Raw genomic sequence first — 24,429 nt, 5'->3', positions numbered from 1 at the left:
CCAGCTAATTTTTTGTATTTTTAGTAGAGACGGGGTTTCACCATGTTGACCAGGATGGTCTCGATCTCTTGACCTCGTGATCCACCCGCCTCGGCCTCCCAAAGTGCTGGGATTACAGGCTTGAGCCACCGCGCCCGGCTGAAAATAAAATATTAAAAGTCCATCAATGTGAAGAAAAGAAATTCAGTTGCTCAGGTACTAGCTAGAACTTCATATTCTTTAAATCTATTTCCAGAACTGTGATATGACTTTTAAAAATTTTATAATTTATCAACTACTCACTAAGGTTATTAACAATAGCAGGTGTAATGACTGGACATAAGTAATTTGTTTCTCCTATCACTTTTATCTCTATATTACAATATAACATTTTCAATCCAGTACTTTATAGCCCTGTGTTTAAGCTAATTAGTACCTTAGAAAAATAAAATTGTAGCTATAAACTTGGTGGTTTAAGGCTCAGTAAACAGTAATCAAACAAACAACAGATGTGTCCTCATAAATAGAATATGAAAGTCAAAGGTGTTTTTTCTTTTGTGATCCTGCTTCATATTGGTCTGTTCTGTCCAATTTCTTTTCTGTAAGAAAACTCCAAAGAGATATAAAACAGTAATGAATGGCCTCCAAATAACCGTTCGCCCTTGTTTTTTAAGTTAAAAACCTCTGAAAATAGGTCTTTAATTCTGGCAGCAGATTAGGACAAATGCTCAAAAATTCATGTTTTCTTCAAAAAATTTCAACTGGCGAGCTTTCATACTGTAACTTGTATATTTTTCACCCATGTGCTCCTGCAAACGTACCTATTTGAGAAACAAATAAAATGAAAATCAGTATGTAGTAGGAAAAGATATTTCTGTAATCTTAAGAAGAAGGGCTTCTCTAAGCATGACATCAAAGGTGGAACCCATACAGGAAAATGCTAATAGTTCAGTTTACATACAAATTTTAAACTTTAAGATTTTTTTTAAAGTCCTAAGAAATTAAAAAGCGCCGGGCGCGGTGGCTCACACCTGTAATCCCAGCACTTTGGGAGGCTGAGGCAGGTGGATCACAAGGTCAAGAGATCGAGACCATCCTGGTCAACATGGTGAAACCCCGTCTCTACTAAAAATACAAAAAATTAGCTGGGCATGGTGGTGCGTGCCTGTAATCCCAGCTACTCAGGAGGCTGAGGCAGTGGCGAGCCGAGATCGCGCCATTGCACTCCAGCCTGGGTAACAAGAGCGAAACTCTGTCTCAAAAAAAAAAAAAAGAAATTAAAAAGCAAACAAACTAGGGGAAACATTTGCAACATTCATGCCAAAAGAGTAATAGCATTCATATAGAAAGAGTTATTTGAATCAATAAACCCAACAATATTAGAATTGGTAAAATATAATCAATTTCACAGATAATTCAGCAAATTCATATATATGTATGTAAATGTAAATCCTATATATTTACAAAATAGTCATATAAATAACCACTTAGTGAAATGGGAAAAGTTCCCTTGTCCCCCATCGCAGGGCATGCAATGTGGGTGTGGCTCGCTTCTTCAGCGCCCCACTGCTCAAACCTCTAGGGGAGCAGACAGACAGGCAGGTTGTGGGGTTCGAACCCCACAGCAGTATCTCCCTAGAATGTTTATAGCTGAAGCCCGAGTGGCATGTGTTACAGGGTGCTTTTTTAGTTTAGCCATCCATAGCTGGCCTGTGTTAGCTCAATTAGACCCTTGCCTTATCGCAAGGACAAAGGGTTTTCTGTACCCAGGGTTCTTGCCTTGGTTTATTGGAAGAATTGGATTACATGTGGGCTTGGGATATGAGTGCAAGGTTTTATTGAGTGGAAGTAGCTCTCAGCAGATGGGGGAGCCGGAAGGGAGATGGTTTTCCCCTGGAATCCGGCCGCTCAGCAGGGGGTTCTCCTTCAACTGCTCTGGCCAAACTCCACCTCGTTCTGCCAGTCGAAGGATTGTTGGCATGCTGGCATCTGTCAGTGTGCTCTTCTGCTGGCATGCTCCCTTCAACATCCTCTCAATGTCCAGCTGCTGTGTCTTCTTCTGCTGATGTGTTCCTCTCGACGTCCAGCCTCTTGTGTATGTGTTCCTGCTAGGGTCTCTGCGACTTTATAGGCACAGAATGGGAGTGTGGCAGGCCAGGGTGGTCTTGGGAAATGCAACATTTGGGTGTAAAGGCAGGAGTGCCTGTTCTCACCGAGGTCTGTGGGCACAGGCCTGAGGGTGGAGCCAGAGGCCATGCCCTCCTGTACCTAGCACTTCCCTGACCCTTTTCCATACCATGAGCATACATAAAATTCAATCTGACTAGTAATAAAAAAGTACTAAGTGACAATCAATATGTGCTTGTTGAAAGAACTGTTCAAAATTAAAATAACAGCTAGCATGTTAAACAGATACTATGAACCTCCTGATACAATGCACTGACCATGGTACTTGGCCAAATAGTTAGTTTTTAAAGGAATTTTCACCAGTTTCACTGAAAGTGGTGGGAGGTTTACAGAGCTTCTCGGAGCAGTGAGCCATTATCATGCCACTGCACTACAGCCTGGGCTATAGAGCAAGACTTCAACTCAAAAAAACAAACTCAAGTCTCTGGAAATGGTGCTAAGAGAATATGGCATATGAATTTTAAAATAAAAATTATAGGAGCCCACTGTTTTGGACTAAACTCCTGCACTAGTGATGGCAGCCACAAGCCATCAGGAACAGCCACTACCATCATGCTGGCAGCAGCAGGAAGGTGTGAACAGTGATGGCAGGAGCAGCTGCAGGAATAGCAGTGGCACTAATGGAACCCTGTGCCCTGTGTCCCCAAAGCAGGTAACCAGGCCATGCCCAGGGGTAGCTATGACACGCCAGCCCCCTGCGGCTTTGTCCCCCTCCAGATTTTGGGCTCCAACAAGCGCAGGATGGCAGAGGCAAGCTGAGGGGGTGAGGAGGGCAGCTTGGCATCAGCCTGCATACCCTCTCTGCTGAGGAGCTCAACACTCATCAAGATGACCAGCTGCATAGGAGACAGCCTGGCTATGGAAAGGAGCTGCCCACTATGGGTCTCCTCTGAGCTGTTCTCTCAATAAAGTTCCTCTTTGTCTTCCTTACCCTTCACTTGTCTTCGTATCTCTTCCTGGTCACAGGACAAGAACTCCGGACCGACTGATTGGTGAGGCTAAAAGAACTGTGATGTAAACATGTTAGGGGTTGAAACATGCCACCTTCTCACCATGCTGCATGTGAAGAGGAGAGAAGAGCTGTGGCCCTTCAAGGAGCCCAGACCTGGAAGCCCCCCAAGCCAAGTGATACCTCAAAGATCCCATAATACTAACCCTCTTTGGGGCCCTGTGGTTCCTGGCATCTCCAAGCTTAGCCAGTATTCCCCAGTGCCAGCAGTGGAAGCTGCCTGAGGTGCATCTGGTCTGGCTGTAGCCTCACAAAGGGCCAGTGCCCATGCCGGCACCTGGAGATGCCCACCCCGCTGCGGCAGCTGGAGTGTCTGTGCAGTGGCTGGACACCATGCTCACTCTCACACCCCTTGCTGCTCCACGCCTGACTCTCCCTTGGCAAGCATGGGATACAGGCTGGTAATATGAGCTGAATGCAATGCCAGGCCATCGGCAGAACAAGCCCAGTGGGTCTGAGCAAAACTCAGGCAAAGGGGCCATCAGCCACAGATATTTCTGGCCAGAAAAGTGACACCTCAAAGATCCCATAACACTAGGCCCAACAGTCCAGACTAAAAATCATAATGGAGTCACTCATGCTCACCAAACTGAAACTGAGCAGTCATCTGGCCTTTCAAGTAATTGAGAGACTGAAAGAGCTAACAGCCTAATTTTCCAAACAGGCCAGTTTCAACTGACATCATGTGAAGTTTCATCTGGAATAACCTGATGTTAACCAATCAATTATTTTTCTATTATTGTGTCTCTTTGTCCCCACCCTAAAATGACCAATCCACTTTTTTTCTGGAGCCACCCTATCAACTGAGACAAATCTACTTTTTGTTCTTTTTTTCTGCTTTATCCAACCCCTTTTCTGTCTATAAAGTCGATCTCCTCTGCTTCCCTCATTAAACATTTATTCTATTTTATAGAATGAAGTGTTCCCCAATGCCAGAATCACTAAAACCAATTGAGATCTTTAAACAAAATGTGTTATAATTTTGTCTTTTGACAGAAGAAACATTTATTTGAGCAAATCTAAACTTTAGTATCAGAACAGTAAGAGTCAGTGGTATGCAAATGAAGACCAACTGCTACCTTTCTCCACCCTACCTAAGTGAGGCAAAAATTCTACTCCAGGCCAGTGAAGCCAAGAACATAGGCCTTTGTTTCCCTGCAGCTTCCAGTTGAACGGCTATCTTCTTGGGAGGGCAGGACATCAGCAGATCTCATCCTGCTGCCTGCTGTTGAGGCTACATTTCAGGAGCATGCAGGCAAGAAGTGGGAGCTCCCTTCTTCCACCTAGCCCAGGGTACTAGGATGTAGGCTTTACTTTGGGTAAAGGACTGCTAAAAATTATGGGGCCCAGGCCAAGCACCGTGGCTCGTACCTATAATCCCAGCACGTTGGGAGGCTGAGGTGGGTGGATCACTTAAGGTCAGGAGTTGAAGACCAGCCTGGCCAACATGGTGAATCCTCCATTTTAATTAAATGGTACAGTGACACAATCTCAGCTCCCTGCAACCTCTGCCCCCAGGTTCAAGCAATTCTCATGCCTCAGTCTCCCAAGTAGCTGGGATTACAGGCACCCACCACCATGCCAAGCTAATTTTTGTATTTTTAGTAGAGATGGGGTTTCATCATGTTGGCCAGGCTGGTCTCAAACTCTTGACCTCAAGTTATCCACCCACCTCGGCCTCCCCAGATGCTGGGATTATAGGCATGAGCCACTGCACCTGGCCTCAATTATTTAATTTAATTATTTATTTTTAAATTCCTTGTTTTCCCATTCTTCTTTTCCTCCTTTTCCCACTTCCTAGTTAGCTCTTTAGAAATATAACTATAGGTCAGGCATGGTGTCAAGAGTATGACACCAGGTCAAGAGTACAAGTACAGCTTGGCCAACATGGTAAAATCCCGTCTCTACTAAAAATACAAAAATTAGCCAGGCATGGTGGTAAGCGCCTGTAGTGCCAGCTACTTGGGAGGCTGACAGAGATGAGTAGCTAGGACTACAGACGCACACCACCATGCCAAGAACCCAGGAGATGGAAGTTGCTGTGAGCCAAGATTACATCACTGCACTCCAGCCTGGGTGACAGAGCAAGACTCCATCTTAAAGAAAGAAAAAAAAAGGAGCATATTTTTTTTTTTTTTTTTTTTTTGAGACAGAGTTTCGCTCTTGTTAACCAGGCTGGAGTGCAATGGCACGATCTCGGCTCACCGCAACCTCTGCTTCCTGGGTTCAGGCAATTCTCCTGCCTCAGCCTCCTGAGTAGCTGGGATTACAGACACATGCCACCATGCCCAGCTAATTCTTTCTATTTTTAGTAGAGATGGGATTTCACCATGTTGACCAGGATGGTCTTGATCTCTTGACCTTGTGATCCACCCGCCTCGGCCTCCCAAAGTGCTGGGATTATAGGCTTGAGCCACCACGCCCGGCCAGAAAAAAATTTTTTAAAGAAATAATGCCTGAATACTTTACAATTTATTGAAAAACACTGATCTACACATCCAAGAAGCTAAATGAACTTCCAAGTAGAATAAACTCAAAGAGATCCACAGACACATCAGGGTTAAAGTGCTTAAAGTCAAAAACAGAAAATCTTGAAAGCAGCAAGATGAAAATAACGTTATCAGAAGGCAACACCAATAACATTCACAGTTAATGTCTCCTCATAAACAATGGAGGCTAGAAGGCAAAAGGATAAGATTCGAAGTGCTCCAAAAAACTGTCAACAAAGAATCCCATGTCTAGCAAATCTATCATTCAAAAATAAAAGTGAAATGAAAAATTCCCAGATAAACAAATGCAGAGAATCTGTGGCTAGCAGACCCACATAACAGGACACACTAAGGGACGTTCATCAGGCTAAAAGGATAAGACCCTACACAATAACTCAAAGCAATGTGGAAACACAAAAGGGTACTTACTGGTAAAGGTAACTATGAAACACAGGTACAAACACATAATGCCTCTCTTAACTAATTTGAAAAGCTATTGTATGAAACAGTAGTATAGAAGATGCAGAGTAAGTATAAGTAGCATAAGGAATCCGTCTCCTCACTTAGGCAAAAATTGTACTGACAGAATCTCTTTTATGTAACTATTTAAAAACTCTGGATTCTACTGAAGGCCGGAAACATCTGGGGAAAGTCTTAGAAGTTAAATTGTGGTTAATTTCATCCCTAAGCACCCTGCACCCAGTGGCAGACAGTCATACTGTCTGTTCCTGAAGTAGCCTGCATGATGCCTGCAAGAAGCAGGGTAGGCAATAAGAAACCAGTCCTCCAAATATCAGGGATCTGTGTACTGACAGCTGCTTCTGATCACTGAGGTATGTATACACACAGAAGCAGGAAACCAGTGTTGCAACTATCACTGACACTGTTGCAAACCTCTCTCCCTCTAGCTTAAGTGACTTCCTGGCTATTTAAAAGGCTGGTGACTTTATTTCTCCCCTTTTGTTTTTCTCTTTTTCCCCTTTTGGGGACCATACATGGAAGGAGCAGGATATTCCAAAGCCACTGGGTACAGTGGCTTATGCCTAGAATTCCAGATCTTTGGGAGGCCAAGGCAGGAGAATTGCTTGAGCCCAGGAGTTCAAGACACACCTGGGCAACACAGGGATACCCTGTCTCTACCAAAAAAAAAAAAAAAATTATTAGCTAGGTGTGGTGGGACATGCCTGTTGTTCAAGCTACCAGGGAGGCTTACAGGAGAACTGCTTAAGTCTGGGAGGTTGAAGCTGCAGTGAGCTGTGAATACGGCATTGTACTCCAGCCTGGATGACAGAGCAAGACCTTGTCTGGGATCACTGGCATGTGCCACCGTCCCTAATTTTTGTATTTTTAGTGTATGGGGTTTCACCATGTTAATCAGGCTGGTTGAACTCCTGACCTCAAGTGATCTGCCTGCATCAGGCTTCCAAAGTGCTGGGAATACAGGTGTGAGCCACTGCACCCAGCCTGAAAAAAAAGAAATTCTAAGCTGAAAAGTACAATAACTGCAATGAAAAAGCAGATCTGAGCAAGCGGAAGAAAGAAATAGTGAACCTGAAGATCGAATAATTAAAAGTATCAAGTCTGAAGAACAGAAGTAGAAAGACCACAGAAAGTGAACAGAGCCTAAAGGACCTGTAGGACACCACTGAGCAGCCCAACGTATGCAATGTGGTAGTCCCAGAGAAAGAGGAGAGAGAGAGGATCAGATAAATGATCTGAAGAAATAATAACTGAAAAATTCACAAGTTTGATGAAAGACAAATATTTAAAGAACAAAATAAATATAAACATCCAAGAAGCTCAACAAACTCCAAGTAGGATGAACTTGATTCCATACTGAGACACATTATAATCAAACTGTCAAACGACACAGCCAGGCTCAGTGACTCACACCTGTTATCCCAACACTTTGGGAGGCTATGGCAGGCAGATCACTTAAGGTCAAAAGTTCAAGACCAACCTGGTTGATGTGGTGAAACCCTGTCTCTACTAAAAATACGAAAATTAGCCCAGCATGGTAGCATATGCCAGTGATCCCAGCTATGCAGGAGACTGAGTCACAAGAATCTCAAGAACCCAGGAGGTGGAGGTTGCCACTACACTCCACCCTGGGTGACAGAGTGAGACTTTGTCTTAAAACACACCTACACACAAACACATAAACACACACTGTCAAAAGACAAAGACAAAGAATCCTGAAAACAGCATCAGAGAAGCAACTTGTCACATACAAAGGATCCCCAATAAAATATTTCCAGATAAAAGCAGACAGAATTCATTAACACTATAGATTTTCCCTATAAGGAATATTCAAGGGAATTCTGCAGGTTGAAATGAAATGACACTAAGTAATCTGAAGCTTTATGAAGAAAGAAAACTCTCTAAAAACAATCAAATTAATCAAATTGATAGGAACAGAGAGGAAAATGGTGTTTACCAGAGGCTGGAGGGTGGGGAGAATGGGGAAGTGGTGATCCAGGGTACAAGGTTCAGTCATACAGAATAAGTAAGTATTTTAAGATACACTGCACAACATGGTGAATACATTTAATAAAAATGTATTACATATTTCAAAATTGCTAAGAGAATTTCAAATATTCTCATTGCAACAAAATGATAAATACTTGAGGTGATAGATGTTGATTAGCTTGATTTAATCAAACCACATTGTATACCTATATCGGAACATCACATTGTACTCTATAAATATGTACAATTACGATTTGCTGATTAACAGTAAAAAATATATTTATAAAAGAAATCCCTTTGGTAAAGGTAAACAGATGGGAAACTACAAAAGATAGTATTGTTTTTTTGTTGTTTGTTTTTTGTTTTTGAGATGGAGTCTTGCTGTCGCCAGGCTGGAGTGCTGTGGCATGATCTCAGTTCACTGCAACCTCCACCTCCTGGGCTCAAGTGATTCTCCTGCCTCAGCCTCCCGAGTAGCTGGGACTACAGGCCCGCACCACCACGCCCAGCTAATTTTTGTATTTTTTAGTAGAGACAGGGTTACACCATGTTGGCCAAATGGTCTCAATCTCCTGATCTCGTGATCTGCCTGCCTCAACCACCCAAAGCACTGGGATTACAAGTGTTAGCCACCCCGCCTAGCAAAAGCTAGTATTATTGTAACAATTGTTTATAATTTATTTTTTTCTTACAAGATTTAAGAGGCTAATACATTACAAAACAATTAGTCTAAAAGCTAATATTACTGTAATTCTGGTTTGCAATTCCACATTTTGTTTTCCATAAAATTTAAGAGATTAATGCATTTTAAAAACCAATTTTTAGTTTCTGTTTTTAAACATAAAATTACAAAGATATACTTTTGTGACATCAATAACTAGAAGGAGTTGGGGCAGAGCTGTTAAAAGGGCAGAGTTTTTATATGTTATTGAAGTTAAGCTGGTATAAATTCAAACTAGAGTATTATAATTTTAGGATGTCAAATATAATCTCCACTGTAATCACAGAAAAACAGTTATAGGATATGTTATATATTATATTAAAATTTTTCACTACAAAAAATCAGCTAAACACAAAATAAGTCAGTAATTAAAAAACTATAATGCATATATAACATAAATTAGTAAAATTACAGACGTCTCTCCTTATCAATAATTACTTTAAATGTAAACGGATTAAACTCTCCAATCAAAAGATAGAAATTGGTAGGATAGATTAAAAAAAACTCATCATCTACCTATATGCTATCTATAAGAGACTCTAGATCTAAAGACACAAAAAGATTGAAAGTAAAAATTTTGAAAAAAATATTCCACACAAATTGTAACCAAAGAAGATTAGGGATGGCTTTACAAATATCAGACAAAATAGTATTTAAATTTAAAAAAGTTATAAGAGACAAAGAAAGAAGACGTGAACAAGAAGATTAGAACAATTATTAACATTTATCCACCTAAGTGTACAAATGAAGATACTGATGGTTTGTTTCTGGGTGTAAAAAACAAACCATAAATAATAATTGGAGACTTCAATACCCCACTCTCAATAATAGATAGAACAACCTGGCAGAAGGTAATTAAGAAAATAGAGAACTTGGCTGGGTGGCTCATACCTGTAATCCTAGCACTTTGCGAGGCTCACAGGAGTGGACTGCCTGAGGTCAGGAGTTAGAGACCAGTCTGGCCAACATGGTGAAACCTCATCTCTACTAAAAATACAAAAAAAAAATTTGGCCAGGCATGGTGGCATGTGCCTGTAATCCCAGCTACTCGGGAGGCTGAGGCAGGGGAACTGCTTGAACTAGGGAGGTGGACGTTGCAGTGAGCCATTGTGCCACTATACTCCAGCCTGGGCACGAGACTCCGTCTCAAAAATAAAAGAAGAAAGAAAGAAAGAAAAGAAAAGAAAATAGAGGACTTGAACGATGCAGTAAACCAACTAGATCTAACAGACATCTAAAACTTTTTTTTTTTTTTTTTTTTTTGAGATGGTCTTTCACTTTTGTTGCCCAGGCTGGAGTGCAATGGCTCAATCTTAGCTCACTACAACCTCTGTCTCCTGGGTTCAAGCGATTCTTCTGTCTCAGCCTCCCAGGTAGCTGGGATTACAGACATGTACCACCACGCCCAAGCTAATTTGTATTTTTAGTAAAGACAGGGTTTTTACCATGTCAGGCTGGTCTCGAACTTCTAACCTTGGGCGATCCACTGGCCTTGGCCTCCCGGGATTACAGGCATGAGCCACTGAGCCTGGCCTACATCTAATACTCTTTACCCAACAGAATACACATTCTTCTCAAGCGCACATGGGTCATTCTCCCAGACAGAGGATACTGTAGACCACAAATTAAATCTCCATAGATTTTAAAGGAAAGATATCATACAGAGTATCTTCTCCAACTACAGTGGGATAAAATTAGAAATCAGTAACAAGGAAAACTAAAATATACAAATTTGTGGGAACTAAATAACACTTTTTTTTTTTTTTTTTGAGATGGAGTCGCCCAGGCTGGAGTGTTGTAGTGTGATCTCAGTTCACTCCAACCTCCACTTCCCAGGCTCAAGCAATTCTCCTGCCTCAATCTCCTGAGTACCTGGGATTTACATTTGCCCAACATCACAACCAGCTAATATTTGTATTTTTAGTAATGACAGGTTTCAGATATCGGCCAAGCTGGCCTCAAACTCCTGACCTCAAGTGATCCACCTGCTTCAGCTCCCAAAAGGCTGAGATTACAGGAATGAGCCACTGTGCCTAGCCTAAATAACACACTCTTAAATCACCAATGGATCAAAGAAGAATCAAAAGGAAAATGAGAAAAGAGACAAATGAAAATTAAAAACGATATACTCAAACTTTTAGAATTCAACAAAAACAGTGCTAAGGGGGGAATTTATAGCTATAAACACTTACATTAAAAAAGAAAGATATTGGGCTGGGCAGTGGCTCATGCTAGGAGATCAAGGTGGGAGGATTGCATGAGGGCAGGAGTTCAAGACCAGCCTGGGCAATACAGACAGATCTTGTTTCTACGAATAATTTAAAAAATTAGCCAGGCTTGGTAGCTCATGCCTGTAATCCCAGCTTTGGGAGGGCAAGGCAGGTGGATTACAAGGTCAGGAAATCGAGACCATCCTGGCTTACATGGTGAAACCCCGTCTCTACTAAAAATACAAAAAATTAGCTGGGTGTGGTGGCACTCGCTGGGAGTCTGAGCTACTTGAAAGGCTGAGGCAGAGGAACAGCTTGAACCTGAGAGGTGGAGGCTGCAGTGAGCTGAGATCATGCCACTGCTCTGGAGCCTGGCAACAAAGCGTGACTCAAAAAAAAAAAAAAAAAAAATTAAGGGGCCAGCCATGGTAGCTCACACCTGTAACCCTAACACTTTAGGAGGCTGAAACAGGTGAATCAGTTGAGCCTAAGAGTCCAAGACCAGCCTGGACAACACAGTAAAAGCCTGTCTCCACAAAAAGTACAAAAATAATTAGCCAGATGTGGTGGCCCACACCTGTAGTCCCAGCTATTCTAGAGGCTGAGGTGGGAGGGTCACTTGAGCCTGGGAGGTAGAGGTTGCAGCAAGCCAAAGCCCAGCCTGGGGGACAGAACGAGATCCTGTTTCAAATATTTTAAATTAAAAAAAAAAAAAAAAAGGCACAATGGCTCACACCTGTAATCCGAGCACTCTGGGAGGCCGAGGCAGGTGGAACACCTGAGGTCAGGAGTTCAAGACCAGCCTGACCAATGTGGGGAAACCCCATCTTTACTAAAATACAAAAATTAGCCAGGCATGATGGTGAGGCTGAGACAGGAAAATCACTTGAACCGGGGAGACGGTAGTTGCAGTGGGCCAAGATTGCACTACTGCATTCCAGCCTGGGGTGGCTGAGCGAGACTCCATCTTAAAAAATATATATATTGCTTCACTTGACTTGCCTTAATAAACAGACATGCCTCAAATTTACTAAAATAAGAAAAAAATTAAAATGAACAGATTACTACCAACTCTACAGAAATAAAAAGAATTATAAGAGAACGAACAATTTTATGCTAACAAGTTGCATAAACCTAGATGAAATGGACACATTCCTAGAGACATAACCTACTGAGACTGAATCACAAAAAAATAGAAAACCTGAATAGACCCATAACTAGAATAAAGAGAATGAATCAATCATCAACAAACTCCCAAAAAGGAAAGGTCCTAAACCTGATGGCTTTGCTGGTGATTTTACCAAACATTTGGAGAGGAACTGATGCCAATCCTTCTCAAACTTTTCCAGAGAGTTGAGGAGGAAGGGGCAATTCCTGGTTCATTCTATGAGGCTGACAATGCCCCCGGTGCTAGGGCCAGACAGGGACACCACGGAAAAAGAAAAATGCATATGAATATCCCTTATAAACAGTGTTTCGAAAATCTGTAACAAAATCCAGATGATTCAAGTTTTTTCATCTCTGTTTATGAGAGATATTGATCTGATATATTTTTCATATAGTGTCCTCATTGAGTTTTTATGTCAGAGTTATGCTGGTTTTGTGGATAAGGTGGAAGTATCCCCTGTTAAAGTATTCCAGAAGACTTTGTGTAGGATTGGTGTTCTTTCTTAGATGGTTGGAAAAATTCACCAGTAAAGCATCTGGGCATGGAGCTTTCTTTGTGGGTAAGGTTTACTTTTATGTTTAGGCTTTGTGTAAATGATTAGAATAGTCAAATTCATAGAGACAGAAAGTAGAAGGGTGGTTGCCAGGGGCTGGTGAGAGCAGGAAATGGGGAACTATTGTTAAATGGGTGTAGAGTTTCAGTTCTGCAACGTGAAAAATGTTCTCATGATAGATGGTGGTGATAGTTGTATAACGTGAACATACTTTATACCACTAAACCGTATGCTTTAAAATGACGAAAATCATATATTTTATGTCCATTTTACTATAATTTTTTAAATTGTATATATTGTTGAGCCTATAACATATAGAAATGTAATATATTTCACAAAGGAGCTAAGTGGGAGCAAAGCTGTATTAGACTACAGAAATGACTCCACATGGAAAGTTGAATGCAAAGAAACAAAAGAGATCTAGAAATGACAGAATTTCAATAACAAAATCTACAAATATACTTTCCTTTCTTTGCTCAACTTCTTTAAGACACATAAAGTCATATAAAGTAATTATAACTATGTAATGTTGAGTATGTAATATTTATAGGTATGTTACAGATAACAATAGTATCACAATAAGAGTGAAAAGAGAGGCCAGGTGCAGTGGCTCATGCCTGTAATCCCAGCACTTTGGGAGGGTGAGGCAGGCAAACTGCCTGAGCTCAGGAGTTTGAAGCCAGAGTAGGCAAAATCCAAAAAATACAAAAATCAGCCAGGAATGATGGTGCATGCCTGTAGACCCAGCTACTTGTGGGGCTGAGGCAGGAGGACTGCTTAAGTCCAAAAGGTGAAGGCTGCAGTAAGTCAAGATGGTGCTACTACACTCTCTATCTCACTAGAATTAAGTTAGTATAAGTCTGAAGCTGATTCCAGTAAGATGTATATAGGAAGCCTTAGGGCAACCACTAAGGACACACCTCGAAAGTATACAGTTTAAAAAAAATAATAATTAAGGAAATTAAAATGCTACCTTGAATCAGATGTATCTGTATGCAATTGCAAATGAATATAAGAAAATTGCAAATGAATATAAGAAAATTCCAATTATAAAAGACCAAAAAAAAAAAGAAAGAAAGAGAGAGAGAGAGAAAATTCCAATTATAATGGCATCACAAAGAATACTGAGGAAGTCTGGGTGCAGTGGCTGACATGTGTAATCCTAGCACTTTGGGAGGCCGAGGTGGGCAGACTACTTGAGGCCAGAAGTTCAAGCCCAGCTTGGCCAACATGGTGAAACCCCGTCTCTACTAAAAATACTAAAATTAGCCAGGCGTGGTGGCAGGCTCCTGTAATCTGAGCTACTAGGGAGGCTGAGGCAGATAATTGCTTGAACCCAGGAGGTGGAGGTTGCAGTGAGTCAAGATCACATCACTGCACTCCAGCCTCTGTGACAGAGTGAGACTCTGTCTCAAAAACTAACAAACAAACAAACAAGACAACAAAAAAGAATACTTAGGAATAAATTTAACAAAAGTAGTACAACATTTATAGAAAACATTGTTAAGAAATTTAAAATCTAAATAAAATCATCTTCTGTTCATGGATCCCAAGATCTAACATTGCTAAGACGGCACTATTCTTCAAATTGATCTATAGATTCAACAAAATCCCTAACAGAACCCCAGCTTGCTTCTTTGTGGAAATTGACAAGCAAATTCTAAAATTCATATGAAATTGCAAGGGACCCAGAATAACCAAAACAATCTTAAAAAAGAATAATAGTGGAGGACTCACCCTTCCTGATTTCAAGTCTTACTCCAAAGCAACAGTAAACAAAGTGTAATAGTGGCATAAGGATAGATATATAGATCAATGGAATAGAACTGAGAGTCCAGAAATAAACCTATGTGTCTATAGGCAACTGATTTTTAACAAGGTGAAAAAATAATCTTCGCAACAAATGGTGATGGGACAACAGGACACCCACATACATAATAAAGTTGGAGCTTTACTTCATGCCATATACAACAATTAACTCAAAATGCGTCCAATGAGACCTGAAAATGGATCACGTGGAGTGAAGGTTACGCACAGTGCATACAGGAGCCTCGCCATGTTACCCAGGCTGGTCTCAAACTTCTGAGTTCAAGCAATCTGCCCACCTTGTCCTCCAAAAGTACTGTTTGGCTGTGTCCCTACCCAAATATCATCTTGAATTGTAGCTCCCATAATCCCCACATGTCCTGGGAGGGAGCTGGTGGGAGGTAAGTGAATCATGGGGGCAGGTTTTTCCCATGCAGTTCTTGTGATAGTGACTAAGTCTCACGAGATCTGATGGTTTTATAAAAGGCACTGCACCGGCACACACTCGCTTGCCTGCTGCTACATAAGACATGTCTTGCTTCCCCTTAACCACCTGCTATGAATGTGAGGCCTCCCCAGCCATGTGGAACTGTGAGTCAATTAAACCTCTTTCCTTTAAAAATTACCCAGTCTCGGGTATGTCTTTATTAGCAGTGTGAGAACAGACTAATACATGCTGGGATTACAGGTGTGAGCCACCATGCCCAGCCAAGTATTAAGTATTTATAAAATCTACAGCAGTGTACAGTTATGAACTACCCCGTCACATGCACTCACCACACACTAACTTACTTGCCCAGAGCAATTATCAGTCCTGCACGCTCCATTCATTGACTAATTTCTAAAGAATCATGCTATGTCACGAAGTCCAGAAGAGAGAGGAAAGAAAAGGAATCAGAAATGGCTGTTACTCAGGGTCACTTGACACTCAAACGGATGTGGCCATTGAATTCTCTCAGGAGGAGTGGAAATAACTGGACCCTGCACAGAGGGCTTTATATAGGGAAATGATGTAGGAGAATTATAGGAACCTGGTCTTCCTGGGAATCTGTCTTCCTGACCTGAGTAATATCTCCATGTTGGAGCCAAGGCGAGAGCTCTGGATTCTGCAGGGTGAAAACAGCAAACAATCCAGATGGCAGGGAAGGCATCAAGGGTGTGAACACAGGGAGGAACTATATATTGGGAAGCAACGCAGAAAACAAGCCTATTAAAAATCAATTTGGATTAACTCTTCAGTCACATCGGCCTGAACTGCAGCTATTTTAAGCTGGAAGAAAAGTTATGATCGGCTGGGCATGGTGGCTCACACCTGTAATTCCAGCACTTTGGGAGGCTAGGACGGGTGGATCACAAATTAGGGAGTTCAAGATCAGCCTGGCCAACATGGTGAAACCCTGTCTCTACTAAAAATACAAAAATTAGCTGGGCGTGGTGGCAGGTGCCTGTAGTCCCAGCTACCTGGAAGGCTGAGGCAGGAGAATTGCTTGAACCCAGGAGGCAGAGGTTGTAGTGAGCCAAGATTGTGCCACTGCACTCCAGCCTGGGCACAGAGGAAGACTCTGCCTCAAAAAAAAAAAAAAAAAAAAAAATTATGGAAGTAATTAAGTTGAAAAGTTTACAAACCACAGTTCCTCAGTTCCACCACTTCAAAAAATTTCCTCTAGTGTCAAAACACACATTTTAAATAAATAAATGATTTTATTGATTTCCCATCACTCCCACAAGAAAATAAAGCACATATTAGAGGAAAACCTCATGAATGCAGTGAAGACAGCAAAGTTTTTAGAGTGTCTGCAAGCCTTACTAACCATCAAGTAATCCAAACTGCAGATAAACCTTACAAATGCAGTGAATGTGGCAAGGTCTTTAGTTGCAATCCACACCTTGTAGAACACTGGAGAATTCATACTGGATAGAAGCCTTACAAATGTAGTGAGTGTGACAAGGTGTTTAATAACAATTTAAACCTTGCACAACATCAAAGAATTCATACTGAGAGAGGCCTCACAAATGTAACAAATGTGGCAAAGCATTTAAAGAGTGTTCAGGACTCACTGCCCATCTTGTGATCCATACTGGAGAGAAACCTTACGAATGTAATAAGTGTGCAAGAACTTCAGGCACAAATTTTCCCCAACCAATCAAAAGAGAAGTCACAATGCAGAAAAACCTTACAAATGTAATGAATGTGGCAAGGTCTTTGGTCAACTTTCATGCCTTGCACAGCATCAAATAATTCATAGTACAGAGAAGCCTTACAAATGTAACGAATGTTGAAAAGCATTTAGCATACGTTCAGGACTTATGGCCCACCTTCTAATCCCTACTGGAGAGAAACTTTACAAATATAGTGAATATGTCAAGGTCCTCAGGTGCAAGTTACACCTAGCCAACCATCAGATAATTCATACTGAAGAGAGACCTTACAAGTGTAATAATGCATGTGACAAAATTTTCAATCAAAATCTACACCTTGCATGACATTGGAAAATTCATACTGGAGAGAATTTACTGCACACCTAACAGATGCAATAAATGTAGCAAAGTCTTCAGTTGCACTTCATAGCTAACACAACATTAGAGGACTCACACAGGTGACAAACCTTACAAATGTAATAAATGTGGCAAAGAATTTAGTCTGCATTCAAGCCTCAGTACCCATCTACTGATTCACACTGAAAGGTAACCTCACAAATGTAAAGATAACATATATAAAAATAATATATAAAGAGAGAACAGTTGGCAGGGTACAGTGGCTCACACCTGTAATCCCAGCACTTTGGAAAGCCCAGGTAGGCAGATCACAAGGTCAGGAATTCGAGACCAGCCTAGCCAATATGGTGGAACCCCATCTCTACTAAAAATACAAAAATCAGCAAGGCGTGATGGCACACACCTATAGTCCCAGCTGCTTGAGAGGCTGAGGCAGAAGAATTGCTTGAAATCGGGAGGTGGAGGTTGCAGTGAGCTGAGATTGCGCCACTGCACTCCAGCCTGGGCGAGAGAGCAAGACTCCATCTCAAAAAATAAAAAAGAACAGTTAGAGTAGAGAGTTTAATCAAAACAGTACAATTCATCCCACCAGTGGCCGAGTCTACAACATTGAATTCAACCCTCCCGCAACTGTGGGCATTGATGATTGACTGGGTAGCCTCTTATTCAGCATGAGGATGATAAACCAGAGATGGTTATCAAGAAACTAAAGGCAAACAAAGCCAGTCTTTGAATATTACCAGAAAAAAGGCGTATTGGAAACATTCTCCAGAATGGAAACCAAGAAGATTTGGCCCTTTGTATATGCTTTCCTACCAACTAAAGTTGCACAAACAAGCCAGAAAGCTCTTCAGTTACTCCGTGAGGAGAAACACATATAACAAGTAAGATGAGTAAACCTCCTAGTCCTTGCATTTAGAAGCTGCTTTTCCTAAGACTTCCAGTATGTATGAATTATTTGAAAATTATATTACTTTTATTTCTATTAATTTATTCTGGATACTAAGGAAGTGCCAAATGAGACAGATACTGAGACCCATCTTTTGAAATCATCTAGTGTGTTTTATCCAGTTATTTTAAAAAACATCAGAGATGTTTAAACTTTTAAAACATGTATTAGAGCAAAACTAAAAGAGAAACTAGTAGTAATTTAACTTTTTGATCGGTAAGAAAAAGTAGTTAATAAAATTCTGAGAAAAAAAAATTACATGCCATTTGGGGAAAATATCAGAAATTTTTGCATAGGCCAGGCAGGGTGGCTCATGCCTATCATCTTAGCACCTTGGGAGGCCAAGGTGGGCAGACTGCTTGAGGTCAAGAGTTCAAGACCACTCTGGTCAACATAGCAAAACCCCATCTCTACTAAAAATACAAAAATTAGTTGGGCATGGTGGCACGCACCTGTAATCCCAGCTACTCAGAAGGCTGAGGCAGGAGAATCGCCTGAACCCAGGAGGCAGAGGTTGTAGTGAGCCGAGATTGAGTCACTGCACTGCACTCTAGAACCTGGGTGACAGAGTGAAACACTATCTCAAAAAAAAAAAAAAAAGAAAGAAAGAAAGAAATTTTTGCATAGATTGATGCCAAAAAAGTCATTTTTAGTATTGTGGAACATGGTGAGACACTATATAAAATTCCAGAAAAAAAGCAATTGGGGCCAGGTGCAGTGGTTTATGCCTGTAATCCCAGCACTTTGGGAGGCCGAGGCAGGCAGATCACAAGGTTAGGAGATCGAGACCACCCTGGCCAACATGGTGAAACCCCAACTCTACAAAAAAATACAAAAAGATAACTAGTTGAGTGTGGTGGTGCACACCTGTAGTCCCAGCTACTCGGGAGGGTGAGACAGGAGAATTGCTTGAACCCAGGAGGTGGAGATTGCAGTGAGCCGAGATCGAACCACTGTATTCCAGCCTGGGCGACAGTGCCAGACGCTGTCTCAAAAAAAAAAAAAAATGCAATTGGATTTATAGACTTGTTGTAAGATACAAATTCACTTCTGCCTTTATACTAAGAAATGTATAAGCTAACCACATACACTTTATTTATTTTGGTGTTAAACATATTTTCAGTTTACTCAGAATTTTCAATTTGCTATAAAAATGTACCAGTTAGCATAGATAAAAATATTACTTGATCACTTGTTTTCTTTTGAAAATACATATGTACTGAGAGTTATGAGTTATATCAGAAATTATGTTAAAAGTTCTTGGATAAGCATGAAAGTTGAATGAATTTTCAACAAAATGTAATTAACATCTATGTTTTCAGATGTTACTTAGGTTAAGAAATGTGTTTTAGGATCTACTTACTAGTTTCTCTTTTTGATGCAAATGTATGATCTGCCCTGATAAATAACAAGGTATACTACTCCCCTCCCAAAAGTAAAAGAAAAAGAGAAATCCATGGCACTATGTAAAGTAAGCACACTTTGTCACTGGTAAATAGATCAGGTGTGTCCGGAGAATGTTCCTTTGCTATAAATAGCAATCAATCATAATTAGTATGCCGATAAAAAGAATTTACACGATAGATTAACAAAGATAGGAAAGTAAGTGAATTTCCTGAAGGAGCTGTTTGTTCCTAATCAAAGAAATTGATACCTGTTAGCATTCACTGATACCTTATCTTAAAGGGAAAGAACCTGGGCCGGGTGTGGTGGCTCAAGCCTGTAATCCCAGCACTTTGGGAGGCCGAGGCGGGTGGATCACGAGGTCAAGAGATCGAGACCATCCTGGTCAAAATGGTGAAACCCCGTCTCTACTAAAATACAAAAATTAGCTGGACATGGTGGCGCATACCTGTAATCCCAGCTACTCGGGAGGCTGAGACAGGAGAATTGCCTGAATCCAGGAGGCGGAAGTTGCAGTGAGCCAACATCGCGCCATTGTACTCCAGCCTGGGTAACAAGAGTGAAACTCCGTCTCAAAAAAAAAAAAAAAAAAGGGAAAGAACTTTACTGGTGTCATCTGACCAGCCATTTAAAAATTGGAATCTGGTGGTGCCTGGACGTACAATACCACTTCTGCTGTCACAGTAAAGTTCACCATCAGAAGACTGAAGGAACTGAAAGACCAGTAGATGCTCCTTTACTCTTTGAGACATCAATGGCCTATAATAATAAATGGGTTAATTTATGTAACAACAAAAGTAACAAAAAAAAATGGACTCTAAAGTGATTCCTTAGTGGAGCAACAAGGATGGTTGCTGATGTACTGTGGTCTGTAGAAGTGGGGCAATATGAGAGGCGAAGGAAAAACTCAACTATGTCTTCCATGGCATGTTTACTCTTAATTTACCTGGTACTAAATCAAATGAAACAAGCCCTTGTACCAGCTGTTATCCATTGCCTTTAAAAATCTGTTCTATTTTTCTCCAGGTACTTAAAATACAAGTGCCAGTAAGTGGTTCTTATGTATTTTGGGGGGGAAATTTTATTTTCCTTTTCTTCCGATATTTTAAAAATTCATCGATCTGGCTGGGCACTTTGAATGGATTTTCTCTTTTTCTTTTATTTTTGGGAGGGGGGTACTATGCCTTGTTACTTATCAGGGCAGATTATATATTTGCATCAAAAAGAGAAACTGGTAAGTAGATCCTAAAACACATTTCTTTTTTTTTTTTTTTTCTGAGATGGAGTTTCACTCTTGTTACCCAGGCTGGAGTGCAATGGCACGATCTCGGCTCACCGCAACCTCCACCTCCTGGGTTCAGGCAATTCTCCTGCCTCAACCTCCTGAGTAGCTGGGATTACAGGCATGCGCCACCACACCCAGCTAATGTTTTGTATTTTTAGTAGAGACGGGGTTTCGCCATGTTAACCAGGATGGTCTCGATCTCTTGACCTCGTGATCCACCCGCCTCGGCCTCCCAAAGTGCTGGGATTAGAGGCTTGAGCCACCGCGCCCGGCCCCCACATTTTTTCTTTTTTTTTTTTTTTTTTTTTTTTTTGAGACAGAGTTTTGCTCTTGTTACCCAGGCTGGAGTGCAATGACACGATCTCGGCTCACCGCAACCTCCGCCTCCTGGGTTCAGGCAATTCTCCTGCCTCAGCCTCCTGAGTAGCTGGGATTACAGGCACGTGCCACCATGCCCAGCTAATTTTATTTTTTGTATTTTTAGTAGAGACAGGGTTTCACCATGTTGACCAGGATGGTCTCGATCTCTCGACCTCGTGATCCACCCGCCTCGGCCTCCCAAAGTGCTGGGATTACAGGCTTGAGCCACTGCGCCCAGCCACATTTCTTAACCTAAGTAACAACTGAAAACATAGATGTTAATTACATTTTGTTGAAAATTCATTCAACTTTTGTGCTTATCCAAGAACTTATGGCCCAGTGTTTTGGGAAGCCAAGGCAGGTGGATCACGAGGTCAGGATATCACGACCATCCTGGCCAACATGTTGAAACCTCATTTGTACTAAAAATACAAAAATTAGCCGGGTATGGTGGTACACGTCTGTCATCCCAGCTACTCAGGAGGCTGAGGCACAAGAATCACTTGAATCCAGGAAGCAGAGGTTTCAGTGAGCCGAAACTGCACCACTGCACTCCAGGCTGGCAACCGCGTGAGACTCTATCTCAAAAAAAAAAAAAAAAAAAATTCATCGATCTTTCAAGATGAACCAAGGTTTTTAAAAATAATTATGGTAAACACTTCAATCTGTTTTTTTTTGTTGTTCCAACCCATCCCTGCCCAACCAGCCCTTCATTCTTTAAAAAACTTCCTAAAATGCTTTACTTGCATGTTAATATTATGTGCGTTCTAAAAATGTTGTGAACTACCAAACTTATAAATTATCACTAGGTTATCAGGCATACATTAGTCTTTATCAGAATAAGATAAAATTTCATTTAAAAAAAAACTACCAGTATAGAATTTCTTGAGTATGATTCACATTTACTGCTGACACTACAATTTGTAACTCTTTTAGAATGTATATAGTTCTCATGTTTTAGGCAATAGGTAATACAGTTTATTTTATTTTACTCTATTTTATTTTGAGACGGAGTCTCACTCTGTCACCCAGGCTAGAGGGTAGTAGTAGGATGATCTCAGCTCACTGCAACCTTTGCCTCCCAGGTTCAAACGATTGTCTTGCCTCAGCCTCCAGAGTAGCTGGGATTACAGGTGCACACTACCATGTCCAGCTAATTTTTATTATTTTTAGTAGAGATGGGCTTTCACCATGCTGGCCAGGCTGGTCTCGAACTCCTGACCTCAGGTGATTCATCCATCCAAGCCTCCTAAAAGTGCTGTGATTACAGGTGTGAGCCACCAAACCCAACCTAAAGTTTAAATTTTCCTTAAAAAAAATAAAAAAGTGTCCAAAGACCTAAATGTAAGGGCTAAAACTAAAAAGCTCTTAGAAGAAAATATACAAATAAATCATCATGACTTCAGATTTGGCAAAGGGGATCATGGGAGTGACTACTAACGGGTACAGGGTTTCTTGTCGGGTAATGAAAATGTTCTAATATTGATTGTAGTGATGATTGTACAACATTGAAAACACATTAAAAACCACTGAATTGTACACTTTAGATGAGTAAATTGTATGCAGGATTTATATTTCAAAAGGTTATTTAAAAAATTCTATATCATAAGCAGCTTGATACAGCTAGTAAGACGCTCACCTCTCTCTCGAATTCATCCTCCTCTTCCAAAAGATCATACACCTGCTCTAAAAGCTGAACTCCCAGGCCCCGAATTACATCAGCTCTCAAGACTTCAACTAGTCTCCTGATCTTTTCAGAACCTGGCACGATAGCTAAAAGGGAACAACAAACACAAAGGGAAAAATAAACACTTTTACCACTACAGTAAGAACACCACAATTTTTTTTAACTTTGTATTTTCTTTTTTTCTTTTTTCTTTTTTTTTTTGAGACGGAGTTTCGCTCTCGTTACCCAGGCTGGAGTGCAATGGCGCGGTCTCGGCTCACCGCAACCTCCGCCTCCTGGGTTCAGGCAATTCTCCTGCCTCAGTCTCCTGAGTAGCTGGGATTACAGGCACGTGCCACCATGCCCAGCTACTTTTTTTTTTTTTGTATTTTTAGTAGAGACGAGGTTTCACCATATTGACCAGGACGGTCTCGATCTCTTGACCTCGTGATCCACCCGCCTCGGCCTCCCAAAGTGCTGGGATTAAAGGCTTGAGCCACCGCGCCCGGCCCAATATATTTTATTTTTTTCTAAGTGACAGGGTCTTGCACTTTCATGGGGATGTCATGCACTGTGACCATAGTTCACTATAGCCTCTAACTCCTCGGCTCAAGCCATCATCCTGCCTCAACCTCCCAAGTAGCCAGAACTACAGGAATGCACCACAACATCGAATTAATTCTTTTTTTTCTTTTTTTTTGAGACGGAGTTTCGCTCTTGTTACCCAGACTGGAGTGCAATGGCGCAATCTCGGCTCACTACAATCTCTGCCTCCTGGGTTCAGGCATTTCTCCTGCCTCAGCCTCCTGAGTAGCTGGGATTACAGGCATGCGCCACCATGCCCAGCTAATTTTTTGTATTTTTAGTAGAGATGGAGTTTCACCATGTTGACCAGGATGGTCTCGATCTCTTGACCTCATGATCCAACCGCCTCGGCCTCCCAAAGTGCTGGGATTACAGGCTTGAGCCACCGTGCCCAGCCCGAATTAATTCTTAAATGTTTTGTAGTGATGGGGTCTATGCTGTCCAGGCTGGTCTTCAACTCCTTGCCTCAAGCAATCCTCCCACCTCAGCCTCCAAAAGCATTGAGATTACAGGCATAATTATACCACATCAGGCCTTTTCATTTTTGTATTTTATTATTTTATTTTTATTTCATTTCATTTGATTTTTTGAGGCAGGGTGTTACTCTGTCGCTCAGGCTGGAGTGCAGTGGTGAGCTCATGGCTCACTGCAGCTTCGACCTCCTGGGCTCTATGAATCCTCCCAACTCAGCCTCCTGAGTAGCTGGACTACAGGCATGAGCCACTTATGCCTGGCTAATTTTTGTAAACACAAATTTTCATCATGTTGCCCAGGTCTCAAACTCCTGGGCTCAAGCAATCTGCCCTCCTCTGCCCCCCAAAGTACAGGCATGAGTCACTGCACCCGGCAGGCCTGTTTTTAAAAAAAGTCTTGTTATACTGACAATCATTTTCCCCTATGACAAGAGTTATTAATGACTTAAAATTTACATATGAGCTTAAGGTTCACTACCATCTCTTAAACCTAAAAATACCACAACTGTCTAACTTGAAGAAAAGTCACATGAAAAACCACAAACATTTATCTATTTATATTTACGTTTAAAAATCAATTTTCATGCAACTTTTCAGGAATCTCTCTGTTGCATAACACA

General features: G+C 41.3%; 1 protein-coding gene and 1 pseudogene across 5 annotated transcripts in view; one reads left to right on the top strand and one right to left on the bottom strand.

Annotated features, from left to right (window-relative positions):
• Positions 1-105: 105 nt before the first annotated feature.
• Positions 106-24,429, bottom strand: part of NEK4 (NIMA related kinase 4) — a 64,075-nt gene continuing 39,751 nt past the window's right edge. For 2 of the 5 annotated variants that reach the window (XM_074403749.1, XM_074403748.1), the window contains exons 13-14: positions 22,725-22,858; positions 106-800 (exon numbers count right to left, since the gene is read on the bottom strand). In XM_074403749.1, the coding sequence (XP_074259850.1) occupies positions 708-800; positions 22,725-22,858 (227 nt within the window). In that variant the 3' untranslated portion in view covers positions 106-707. Of the gene's footprint in view, positions 801-3,097; positions 22,859-24,429 lie in introns of those variants that run through there. The other 3 variants (XM_039477140.2, XR_012518712.1, XM_074403750.1) reach the window with 3 other exon arrangements.
• Positions 16,200-17,129, top strand: LOC141585290 (uncharacterized; annotated as a pseudogene).

The sequence above is a fragment of the Saimiri boliviensis genome, chromosome 8, assembly GCF_048565385.1.
Source record: "Saimiri boliviensis isolate mSaiBol1 chromosome 8, mSaiBol1.pri, whole genome shotgun sequence".
NCBI lineage: Eukaryota > Metazoa > Chordata > Mammalia > Primates > Cebidae > Saimiri > Saimiri boliviensis.
The sequence above is the reverse complement of the archived record's forward strand: the minus strand, read 5'-3'. Positions and strand labels throughout refer to the sequence as shown.